This window comes from Martes martes (genome assembly GCF_963455335.1).
Source record: "Martes martes genome assembly, chromosome: 7".
Classification (NCBI taxonomy): Eukaryota; Metazoa; Chordata; class Mammalia; order Carnivora; family Mustelidae; genus Martes; species Martes martes.
The window spans coordinates 113,169,388-113,182,287 of NC_137894.1; the positions used below are offsets into that span (position 1 = coordinate 113,169,388).

General features: G+C 54.0%; 1 protein-coding gene across 3 annotated transcripts in view; it reads right to left on the reverse strand.

Annotated features, from left to right (window-relative positions):
* Positions 1-7,935, reverse strand: part of ACTN1 (actinin alpha 1) — a 95,570-nt gene extending 87,635 nt beyond the window's left edge. For all 3 annotated transcript variants that reach the window (XM_080808237.1, XM_080808236.1, XM_080808235.1), the window contains exon 1: positions 7,242-7,935. In XM_080808237.1, the coding sequence (XP_080664363.1) occupies positions 7,242-7,346 (105 nt within the window). In that variant the 5' untranslated portion in view covers positions 7,347-7,935. The remainder of the gene's footprint in view (positions 1-7,241) is intronic.
* Between the last annotated feature and the right edge of the window lie 4,965 nt (positions 7,936-12,900).

The following is a 12,900-nucleotide window of genomic DNA, read 5'->3' on the forward strand; positions in this document are numbered from 1 at the left end:
TAAATAAATAAAATCTTTAAAAAAAAAAAAAAAGAAGGGGGGGATGCCTCGCTGGGTCAGTTATTGGAGCATGTGACTCTTGATCTCAGGGTTGTGAGTTCAAGCCCCATGTTGGGTATAGAGATTACTTAAAAATAAAATCTATTAAAAAAAAGAAAAAAAAAAAGAGGAAGGTGGGCTTCCAGGCTGGCTCTGAGCCCTGATTTGCTGGGTCTCCTGCCCCCACCACTCCCAAAGCCCCTTGCCTCCAGCAGGACCAGGTCTGGGCAATTAGTGCTTAGCAGGACACTGGCACCTCAGCAGTGAGACCCCCCTGGGCCTGAATCAGGAGTCTGAGTGGGCTGACCCAGTGTGGCCAGGACTAAGGAACCAGGCTAAGGGTTTTCCTCTGCCTACAGTCTCTTGGCCATGACCTCTCCAGGGACTAATCTGTCCAAACCAGCCAGTGGGCTCTGAAGCCTCCCCAGGGTCGTTGGTGAGTAACCGAGCCCAGGTCCCCGGGCCCTGGCAGAGATGTGTGCCCACCGAGGATACTCAGTGGGGAGAAAAGCAGGGCTGGGGGGGAAGGTGCCCTGAGACCACAGGCCATTGGCTGCACACCCCCTTCTAGAAAAAGCCTGGGTGAGTTACATGCAGGGGCAACTCAGGTCAGGTGAACTGTCTGGAATAGTTCCCACGACACTTGCACAGATGTGGGGCTCAAGAGCCCCATCTGCAAGCGGTACAAAGAGCCTGGTCTCTCAGAAAGGTGAGAGGTCAGGTGGGGACGAAGGAGGAGGAGGGAGAACAATGGGAGCAGGTGTTGGCCGGTGAGCCTCTGGCCTGCCCTTCGGCACTTCTGGCTCCCTCCTGCCCTGCCCTCGTTTACACACACACACACACACACACACACACAGCCCAACTGCCAAGAAAGGGGGAGGCTTCCCAGCAGAATCTTCAAACGCTGCCAATCCTTGAGGAAGCAGCTCAATGGCCCCAGCTCTTCCCCTTCTCCACCAGCGCAGACAGGGAGCAGGGCTGGCTCCTGCCCCACAGCAGCCAACACCACACCTCTGGCCATTTGGGGCGCTGCCTGGTGCAATGTTCTAGCTTTCTGCTTCCCTCTCCACCTAAACCAGGATGTGCAAGACCTCAGGCGGGTGGAGCGCGGGACACATAACCCGGATTCAGCCAATGCCCACTGATGGTCTCTGCCAGGGGAGTTTGTTGATGTTCTTACACTAAGAAGGGACTAGAAGGTAGTGGGGCAGAGAGACCCTGGCTCTTCTCTAGGAACACGCAGCGGCAGATCTCAGGTCTCAGGCTCAGGCTGTTCTAGAAGCACAGAAGGCACCAGGCTTCGTGGGACAAGTCCTCAAGCCAGGCTTACAGTTTGGAGCCACTGGCCAGGTGCCCAGCTCTGGGCCTTCCTAGAGAAGGAGAGGAGAGGCTCAAACCCCAACCACCACCAACAAACTACAGGATGCCCGTTTGGTTTGACCTCCTCACACCTAGAACTGCCTGCAAGGAAGGGCCCATGGATCCAGGCCTCCTCCACCCGCACCCCCACTGCAGTGAGCACAGCCTTGGCAGCACCCCCTCAAGAAGTCAGCTCCAGGGGCGCCTGGGTGGCTCAGTGGGTTAAAGCCTCTGCCTTCGGCTCAGGTCATGATCCCGGGGTCCTGGGATCGAGCCCCACGTCGGGCTCTCTGCTCAGCAGGAAGCCTGCTCCCCTTCCCCTCTCTCTGTCTGCCTCTCTGCCTACTTGTGGTCTCTGTCTATCAAATAAATAAATAAAATCTTTAAAAAAAAAAAAAAAAAAAAAAAAAGAAGTCAGCTCCAGGAAACTGGTGACCACAGACCTTGTGGGAGCCTGGGGGCCTATCACTCCTACAAGCCTGACTCCAGTGACAACAGCTCCCCAAGATATCATCACTCCTCAAAATTAGGCAATGTGGTTCTCAGTGAGCTCTGGGCCTTCTCCCATCTGTCCTAGGGAAGCCTAGGTGACAGCCAGAGCCAGTCGTGCAGCCCCAAGGCTCCACGCCCCTGTCCAGCTTTCTTACGGGCTTTGGCGATCATTGGCAAACCATGGGGCACGTGTTCTCAGAGCACCCACAAGAGACAAGTTTGGGAAGGGAAGCGGCTGTAACCAGTCCTAGAGCAAAGTGGGGCTGGCAGGTTGCCCGGAGGTGTGGGCGGGGCCTCAAGAATGCCCTCAGCTACTTGACCGTGGGGCCTGAAGACACTCCAGGCCGTATCCACTGGAGGACATTCATGCTTTGGGGTCATTTTACCTGTCCCTTAACAAACTGACAGAGCTTTCGGGAACTTCACATTCATCTCTCCATCCTAGATACCCAAGAGGTAGGTAAAGGGTAGGCAAGGATTCTACACCACTCTACAGTGAAGGGACAGAGCAACCAGAAAGGTCAAGTGACACAGAATGAGCCAGAGTCCACTTCAAGGCCCAAGGTCAACGAGGACGCAGCTCTGCATACTCCTAGCCCCATAGGAGTCGGCTGCTTCTAAGATGGGTTTATATGCTACACCTTATCTCCAAGAATATGTGGGAAAGGCCACAGAAACTCTGGCTCCTCAAGAGTTAACATGTATTTACTGAGCACTCACTGTTACGTGCTATGCTAAATTCCCTACACACATTACTTGGTTTAAACCTCCACTCAACTCTTATCAGGCAGGAATGATTAATTTCCTCATTTCCCCACTGGCATCATCAGGCACAGAGCAGGCAGGTGACTCACTGAAGGTCGCACAGAAGTCCATGGAGGGGGGCCAAGATTTGAACCCAGAGTGCCCAGAGCACGTCTATCTGCAGAGGCTGGAGCCAGGATATAGCCCCAAGATGGGGCAACTTGTCTGGAATGTAAAGTATCCCGTCCCCAGCCCCACCTCCCATCCTGGAGTTGGGAGCCCTGCGTGGTACTATGTTTCCCGACACCTTGCCCTGTACTAGGCACCAGGGATCCAGCAGAGAACACAAGAAGCTGGGTCCTGCCGCCGGCCATGGCCACAGGCACTGGCTGAGGCAGGCAGCAGTGCAGAACAGTGAGGGGCAGGAGGACTGAATTGAGTCAGTTCTCTCCTCCTGCACGTTTTACTTCCACAGAGCATCACTCTGGTTTTTGCAGCCCGAACCTTGAAGGCAGACGGATGTCCTGTGCCTCCAGCTAAACCCCTCCACAGCAGGCCTCTCCCTCGACCGGTGGCCTTGGCCAGCTCCTGCAATGGTCCTGTGGGCCAGCAGGGAGTGTAAACAAGGGGCCCATCTTCCTGAGACCCGGCACGATGCGGGTGCAGACTCAGGACCTGGGCCTTCATTCACCTGCCAGGTGAATGCCTATTTCAACACCATTAGCTCAACAAACATTGACTAAGCTCCTCTATGTAAAAATAAAATAAGTAAATAAATTTTTAAAAACCCCAGGACTGGCACCTGTGGGAATACCCATTAAACCTGAGCCTCCAGGATTCAAAAGACAAGAGAGCAGAGAGAATAAAACTTAACAGCTGGAAACTGCCATTTTACAAATCTTCCTCAACCCAGCAGGTGGGGATATTAGCTCCTTTTTATACGTAAGGAATTGGAGGCTGAGCGGTTAAAGTAACTCGCCCAAGGTCACAAGCCTGTCAAGTGGAGAGCCAGGGTGCTACTCAGAGTCCATGCTCTCTCCAGCTGGCCTGGTGTCCGGCGGGCACACATAGGAGGGTGTGCGCGAGACACACGTGAGCCAAGAAACCGAGGCTATCGTCACCTGGCAAAGATGGGGCGTTCAGACCTGCTCCCTGCAAAAAGGTGGCTTCAAAGCTCAGCCTCGAAGGTCAGGAAGATGGGGAAGGCCAGCCTACTCCCTAAGCAACTGCATTTTGTGTCTAGAGGCAGGGAGGCCAGCCCCGTGAACTCTGCACAGAAGCATTCTTTGAAGCCGGGCCAAGCCACAGCCCACCGAAGCACAGACTTCTACCTGCCTCCGCCTAGGCCTCCCCAGTCACCAGGGAAGTACTTCCTGCCACATCATTCCATCAGAGGCCTGTCAGAGCCCCCGAGGGCTCAGCAGCAGCGGGGCAGGGCGGGACAGGAATGCGGCCCATTTACAGAGGAGGAAACAGATCGGAAGCACCTGTCGGGAGCTTTCCCAGCTGAAGCCCCAGCACATGGAATGGGGCTCCCAAAATCTTTGCTGAATAGTAGCTCAGAGAAACTAAACGCCTTGCCCAAAGTCTCTCCAATTGTTGTAACTGCACCACGGCCAAAAACAGAGCCTTCTGCCTCCCACCCAGAAGCCTTCGTATCCCACCGCACTGTGTCCTCCCACCCACCCGCTCTCACCCTCCTGCCTCCATCCGGAATAGCCGGCCTCCTCTGTCCACTAGTCTGCTCTGATCCCCCTCATCCCTCACCGCCCAAGCTCAGCAGGGAAGCTGTCAAAAGCAACACCCAGGTTGGGGCACCTGGGGTAGCACAGTTGGTGAAGCGTCCAACTCTTGGCTCTGGCTCAGGTCATGATCTCAGGGTCATGAGATGGAGCCCAGGCAGTGCTCAGCTCAGTCTGCTTGAGAGCATGCTCTCACCCTATCCCTCTCCCCCTCTCACTTGGGCATTCTCTCCCACAAATAAATATACACATCTTTAAGAAAAAAAAAAAAAAAAAAGCAACAAGTTACTTTAGGTCTGATCTCCCATGTAATACCACTTCCTTATATCCCCACCACCCCACTGAGAACTAGGTGAAATTTTCAGACAAGAAAACGAGGCCCATGTAAGATTACAGAATTCACGGCAGGAAAAAAAAAAAAAAAAACCTTGGATTTTCAAAGTCAGGCCCAGAGCCTGTCCCACACCCCCACCCCCTCCATCAACCCTGCCAAAGCACGTTGGCTCCCCTTGGTCCAGAGATCCTCACAGGCTCTGGATGCCAAGCTCAACTTTCTTGCCTTCCTCATTACCCAGGGACAAGTGAGGGGAAGCTTCCTGCCCCTAAGATGGCTGCATTCCAGCCCCCTTCCCCCATGCACCAGTCAGGACTCTGGACTGCTTACTTCCCTCTCTGCTCATTTCCTCAGCCTCAGGTGTGCCAGGCTAACATCCACCAATGTCAGTTCTTGCAACCACCAAGTTTACCCCCTAGATCGCCAGATTTCTCAGAGGATCCTGTTCCCACCTGGCTACGCAGAGGCCCGAGACACACCCACCAGCACCCACGTCAGAGTTTCATGAGTCTATACATGTGTATACAGAGAAAGAGACAGAAACAATATAATTTTTCTCCCCAACTATATTTAATACATTCATTCATTTGATAATACACAATACTATACACGGGTCCAGTGACCAACACTGGGGAGACAAGAGTTTCTACCCTCCCAGGAACTTGATCCCACAGTCCTGTCACTTGTGTCACAACTAGGCACATAGTAGGTGCTCCGTAAACAGGGATGTCTCCTCTACTCCCCATGGAAAATCCCAAGACATCCACCACCCTAATCCCACCTCCCCCTTTCCAACTTAAAATCTAGTCTCAAGAAGGCCTCATCCTGAAATTTTAAAAAGCCCCTACCCTTGCCCCCATGAGAATCTCCAAATTACCCACTCCATTCACAGCTCCACCAACAGCCCAACTGTGCCAGGAAATAAGCCTGGTGAGTGGGGGGCTGTCACAGCCTCTCCCCCTGATCCACCCACCCAGACCCTGGGGGGGGGGGCAACAGGAAGAGGGGGAGGATGTTTAAGCAACTGTCACGGTGCAAGTAAGTCAGCTCCAACCCAGAGACCTTCTGCCGTTGCCCTATAGGGCTGGGCAAGCCGAAGCCTCCTCCTGGGTCTCAGGTCGCAGGCTTTGAGGAAGCCCTTTGTGCGTGTGTTTTAAATTACCTCTGCTTGTCTGATGAAGTGAGTAAAAGGGCCCCGATTCAGGGCTTAGGATTCCTGAGTGAGCTAATACAGGATGCCTTTGGCTGGAAAAAAAAAAAAAACTTCAGTCGGCTCCCTAAACTCCCCCCCTTTTAAGTTTAAAAAAGGGAATGAATGTTACCATTTTTGGACATGAGCGTTCTCCCTCAAGCCCAGCCCTAACCGCACTATCCAAAGGGACGCGCCATCCTGTCCCCCCCCCATTCCCAGATCAGCGGGGGGTGAAGGGGGGAGATGAAACGAGGAGGGACCGGATGGGAGCGGACAGCGGGGGGGGGGGGGGTGTTCAGGGTACGTGGCCGCCTGGGGCAAGAGCTCACAGCACAGGCAGGAAGCAGAGGCAGGGTTGGGGCGCCCTCCTCTCCCGCCCCACAAGAGTGGTTTCGGACCTCTTCCTGCCACCGGCCACTGTGCCCGGGTCCCATCGCCAGCTCCGAGCCAGCCACTGTGGCGGCGTGCGCACCCAGCACACCTCGTCCGGGATGCCTGGGGATGGTGGCTAAGCAGGGATTCCCCAATGATTGACCCCAAATATCCCAGTAAACAACCTCTTGTCCTGGAACCCGTCAACTCTGATCAAGTTGCCCAAATTCGCCTTCTCCCAGGAATATGCGGTGTCGGAGGGACAGGACGCAAACGCAAACCCGTGTCCGCCCGCAGCTGAGTTAAGCAATAAAACGGTTTGCCGTCCTGACCCCGCCCCCACAGGGCTGGCTGGGGAACCGGCTTCTGCCCCCTAGTTTTCTCGGCTCCGGCCCCATTCCAGCAGGTCCACACCTCCAGGCAGACCCAAAGGTGGCTGCCAATCCCCCGGGCGCCCGCTTTTCCCCCGGCCTGCGGGCTGGGCTTGGAAGGTGCAGAGTCCCGCGATCCTCGCCCCCCGCAGGTACCCAGCCCAGGGCTGCCCAGGAAGCGCGCTGCCACCGCACGCCATATGGAGAGGCGGCCAGGGGGCGGGGAAGGGAAGGGAAAATCGATCCGGAGCAAGCAGCCAGCGGCTCAGCCCCAGCCTCCCAAGCACCGCCTCCCACCCCCTGCCCACGCGGGGACGGTGCAGCTGCAGCCGGGTGGCCTGAATCGCGGACCCCAAGGCGACCTGCCCACCGGCGGCCCCACCTCCCCGCGCTCGGGCTCTGCGTTCGCGGGCTCTGGGAAAGGGGCTCTCCCCCTTCCGCCCGCGCCTGTAACCCAACACCCCACCTCGCAGCGGCCGCGCATCCCCCGCCCCCGCTCGTGCGAGCCTGGAGCCCATTCGGAGCCGGGAGCCGGGAGCGCCGCGGGTGGATCTGGTTGAGCCGGGGGGCTGCGGCGGGCTGGGGAGGCTGCTGACCTTTCTCTGCTGCTTCTCCCAGGCGGGGTCCAGGAGCAGGTCCCGATCCCAGTCCTCTTCGGGCTGCATGTAGTCGTTGGTTTGCTGGGAATCATAATGGTCCATGATGGTGCGCGCGTGCTACAAGCTGGATTTCTTCCTCCACCTTCTCTCCCGGCGGCGGCTGCTGCTGCTCCTGCCCCGGCGTGGGGAGGGAGTCGGGCTGGGCTGGGCTGGGCTGGCGGGGCCGGGCTCGCTCCGCTGCGCCCGGTTCCGCCGCGGCGCTGCTCGCGATAGCTGCTGCCGGAGGAAACGGCGGCGGCTGCGGCTGGAGCTCGCGGACTGCCTGCTTGGGACCTAATCTCCACGCACAGTGAGCGAGGCGGACACACTAGCGCTGCGGGAGCCGAGGCGGGCGGAGGCGGGGGAAAGGGGCAGAGCCCTCCCGAGGTTCTCCATTGGCCAGGCCGAGTTGCCCAAACTTCCCCCCATCGCCTTTCATTGGGAATTCCTGGCATCCGTCAGCCGGGCCGCGGCGCATATAGGTGGCTGGGCGGGCCCCCTCCCGGCGCGCACGCCCCCGCCCACTCCCCGGGTTCCCACTCCTCCGCCGCTCATGTGACACCAGCTTAAGCCGAACGGGACCGAAGCCGGGGGACGCTTCCCCGAGCTGTGAGACCGAGCGGCAGCGCACCCCGGAGCTCCAGTCGGCGCCGGGGGCTGGACCCGCTCCGCGTCCGCGGGAAGGCGGCGAACTCGGGCGAGCCGGCCTGAATTTGCCCCCCACGCGCGCCAAGCCCCAGGCGGCCAGAGGCTGGAGAAGGGACGCGAGCAAACCCGGAAAGTATTTCATTTGTGCTTCCTAGGGTCCGGAGAAGTCAGCACCCAAGGAAAGGGGGCAGGGAATGCCGGAATGGAAAGGAATTTCCTGGGAATTTCCTGACTCCGTCCCTCCCGCCCCCGCCCGGCCTCGCCCGTCGCGACGCAGCCGACCCCTGCGCTCCCAGAGACCCGGGTCTGACCCGCGAACGGCGTTCGGAGGCCGCAGAACTTTCCCGCCTCGCTGCAGGGTCCTTTCTGGCCCGACCTCCGGCTCTGGGGACCGCTCTGCCTAAGGGCTTCCCGGTGGCGCCTACGTCGCCCGGCTTCCCGGGATCCCCTGCTGGTCCCTGCTGGCGGGCAAGCAAGATCTACCCTCTTAGGCCAGCAGCATCCTGAAAACTGGAAGGGAGGGCCCTGAGTGGTCTACCCACTCCACGCCCCGCCCCCAGCACGCACCCAGATGGGCAAACTGAGGCTCAAAGGGTTGAGTTGGAAAAGGGATTTTAGCACGTTTTCAGGACTCCAAGGCCAAGCCAGTAACCTCAGGCCTGACAAACAAAGCCCTATTGTTACTGGAGGAAGAAGGAGGGCAAGATTGGCCAAACACCTCTAACTTCTTGGTGCCTGCCTGGGCTTCCTTCCCTGGGCCTAGTCAGGAGAGTCTAACACACTGCCCCAGCTGTGACAGATACTGGGAAGAGGCAGGCGCGACCTCCTAGTGGGCTCCTCTGGGGGACACCAGACCGAAGAACAGTTCTCCGATAGATCATGCACACAGTAGTGCTTTTATATTTCTGCCCCGAGGACTGGCTGAGCCAACTGGAGATACTCCAGCTTGTCCCTCCAGAGGCCAGTGAAGGAGTAAAGAGAAGAGTGAATCTCCAGAAAGGACCATGGATTAGGATACTTCGAAAGGCCACAGATGAAAAAGCTGAAGAATGTGCCTCTGTCTCTCAGAACCGCTGGCAGATGCTGTTGTAAGCAGATATCTGGTGTGGCTGCCCGCGACATTAGTCAACCTCACATTTATGCAAGTTTACCGGTCGGTGCCCTGCCTGCCACAGCCCCTGGCTGGGGAAGCCCTGCCTTGGAGCCAGAGAGAGTAGATTTATGGAGTATTTTATAACCATTTCTAAACTATGGCTCTAAACCTAACACAGAGGGTAATAGGGTGCTGTAGTCGTTCGCTCACTCAATAAATACTTGCTGAGCCCCATCTGCGTGTCCGGGAATGTGCTAGATGTTATGTATACAGAGATGAAAAGACACAATGCCTTCCCCATGCAGCCCAGCAGAGACAAGACGCAGAAACAAAAATACAGCGCAAGGAGCCAGCCACTCAGACTGGGGAAAGCTCCAACCACTGAGCCCAGCCAGGGAAAGAAGGCTCCAGGTGTAACTTTTTGGAGCAGGTGAAATTCAAGTGGGCCTTCAAAGCAAGTAGTCGGCAAGATGCAAGTGTGGGAGGCTCTTCCAGGCAGAAGGATCAGTCTGAGTACTCGGGGGCAGGAAACGGGTATAAAAGGAATGCCTAACATTTCAGCGTGGCTAGACTAGAAATTCAAGGCCAGGAGGAGCAAGAGGTAGGGCCGCGGAGGTGGGCAGCTGCCAGCCCACAGGGCCCAGCGCAGGGTGGGAAGTGCAGATCCGAGGGGAACAAGGCTGGACAGAAGCTGAGAGCCAGCTGCAGAGCAGCTGCAGTCAGCCAAGTAGGAACGGTGTCTCGGTCCATTTGGGCCACTGTCACAGAATACTGAAGATCGGGTGGCTTCAACAAGAACACTTACTTCTCACTGTTCCGGAGGCAGGGAGGTCCAAGGTTAGATTCGGTGTTGGTGAGAGCCCGTGGCCTGGTTGCCAGAAGGCATCTCCTGTGTCCCTATGTGGCGGAAGGGACTCTGCCCTCATGCCCTATTCACCCTCCTAACAGCATCACTCTGGGGGTTAGGCTTTGCAACATAGCAACATCGGCAGGACAGGAACATTCAGTCAATTGCAAACAGAGAAGAGTGGGTAGACAAGAAACACTCAGAATATAAAACCGAGAGGACTCAGAGTTTCAGTGTGAGGACAGAGAGGAGTTTTTGCTCTTCTCACGCAGTGCCCCATTGGGGACAGACCATGCACTTACTATATGATCTACGTAAGCCCTGCCTATGAGAAGAGAACTATCTCCACCTTACAGAGAAAAACAGCTAAGGCTCGGGCAGGTAGCTAACTCATGCAAGGTTACACACGGATATGTGACTCCTTAACCCATGCTTTGGACCCAGTGTTTCTCAACCTTGGGATAGCTTGACACCCTCCCCGCCAGGGAATATTTGGCAGTGTCTGGAGACATTTCTTTGTTGTCACAGTTGGTCGGTCACTACTGGCATACAGTGGATAGAGGCCAGGGATGCCGCTGAACAGCTACAAGTGGGACAGGACAGTCTCCCCACAACAAGGAGTGATTCAGCCCAAGATATCAACAGTACTAGAGACGAGAACCTCTGCCTTCACTACCGGTTTCTAGTTGGGATGATCTGGCGAATGGTGGCAGAGTACAACCAACTGAGATAAAGAATTTCAGATTGGGGAGTAGAATCCTGGATTGAGCTTGAACACATTGAACTTGAAGTGCTCTGAGAATCTTGAGACTCGGTTGTCCAGCAATCAGTTGGCCACGTGGCCCTGAACTCAGAGTAAACAGATCTGGGAGTGAATGGTCTACAGACGGTATTGACAACCATGAGACCACCCATGAAGGATGCCTAAGTGGGGCTGGGGAGGGGACCAAGGGTGGAGCTGGGAGAAGCAGCACTTGGAAGGGCGTGTAAACAACAAGATCCCCCAAAGGAGACAGAGAGGAGGGGGTCAGCAGGAACACAGAGAGCCTGGACCACATGGTGTCGTGAAATTCGAAGGTATTAAGTTTCAAAGTGAGGAGAATCAGCAGCATCAGAGGCATCAGGAAAATAAGGCCTTTCAGCATTCTTTGCATGTGATCATTGAAAATTCAGTAGTGTCCTTTGCCTATGGAATTTTAGTAGGGTGGCCAAAACTGTGAATTTAAGAGACACTAGGCAGTGAAGGAAGGACATAGAAGGGATAGAAGGGAAAAATATATATATATAGGGCATTCCTGGTGGGGTTCAAAAGAGGAAAAAAAATTTTTTTAATAGGAGAAACTTGAGCTGTTTGTGGTCTGAGAGGAAGGATTCAGTTGAGAGGAAAAAACTGAAAATGCAAGCAAGAGAAAAGTGAGAGACAGAGTAGTTCTTGAGGAGACAGGACCATGGTGATTCAAGAACATAGGCTAAAGGGTGGACCAATAAGAGGAAAGGGGTGGCTTAGTCACCAGAGCATGCTACTCTTGATCTCAGGGTTGTGAGTTCAAGCCCCATGTATGGTGGACAGATTATTTAAAAACAAAATCTAAAAAAAAAAAAAGGAGGAAAGGCCTTGGTGCTCTGAGAGGGGGGAAGGGTTCCAAGGATGAGCATGGGTGTCCATCAGTGAATGGGAAGAGGGTCAGGGAGTGGGTTGAAGCAATAACTGATGATCTTAGTCTTCTCAATAGGGAGGAGGCCCCAACGGATGGACCAAAGGTGATGGATTGACCAGTCTTTCCATCCAGGACTCACTAGTGGCCTTCACACTGGTGATACTAGTCCCATACAATAGCACGTTCTATAGAGAGAACAGAATTACTAAAATGTTAATTTTTTAAGGATACTAAGGTATACACATGTTTATAATATCCATTCTTTTTTTTCAATTGGGGTATAACATACAGGTACACCTGACTGGCTCAGTCGGTTGAGCATGTGACTCTTGATCTAGGGGTTGTGATTTCAAGCCCCACACTGGGCATAGAGATTCCTTTAAAAAATAAAATCTTTTTTTTTAAATGGGGTAGAACACATTCCCCAAGGGGGCTAATCTTCCGCATACAGCTCAGTGAAATTTTTCCTGGGTTTACACCCATGAAACTACCACCCACATTAAGATAAAACATTTTCAGCACCTCAGGTTTCTCGTGCCTCCTCCCAATCTATATTCACAATCAACATAGGAAACCGTTATTCTGACTTCCTGCTGCCAATAATTGTACTTATTTGTTTCTGAACTTCATATAAATGGGATCATACAATCTGTACACTTTGGTTTCTGGATTTTTCACTCAATTTCATATCTATGAGAGTTATCTGGGGGCTTGCATCAGTAGTTAATTTGTTTCTGTTCTTCTGCTTTTGCTGTGTAGTATTCGGCTGTATAAGTATATCCGAAGTAATTTATTCACTCTGTTATTGATGGGTTTTTGCCTTGTTTCCAGTTTGGAGCTACTATGAATAAAGCTGCCACAAACACTGTTTTGTTTTTTGTTTTTTGTTTTTTAAAGTAGGCTCAACATGGAGCCCAACTCGGGGCTTGAACTCACAACCCTGAGATCAAGACCTGAGTTAAGATCAGGAGTCAGATGCTTCACTGACTGAGCCACCCAGGTGCCCCTGCCATGAACATTTTTACGTGCATTTTGGTGAACAGATGCATTTGTTTCTCTTGGGTATATACCTAGGCATGGAATTATTGGGTCATAGGTTGGGTCTATGTCTCCTTTTAGTAGATATTGCCAAACACTTTTCAAATAGGCAGTAAAAATTGGCTCTCCAGCAGCAGGGGTGAGAAATCCAGTTGGTCCTCATCCTCCTCCCACCAGGTATTACCAAATTTTTTTTTTTTAAATTTCAGCCATTACAGCGGATAAGGAGTGGTCTCTTTTTAGGGGTTTAATCTTGCCATAGGCTTGTCAACCTTTTAACTTCCATTACTGCTGCCATTCATTTTAATGGCAACTGGGGTTTTTTTTTTTTAA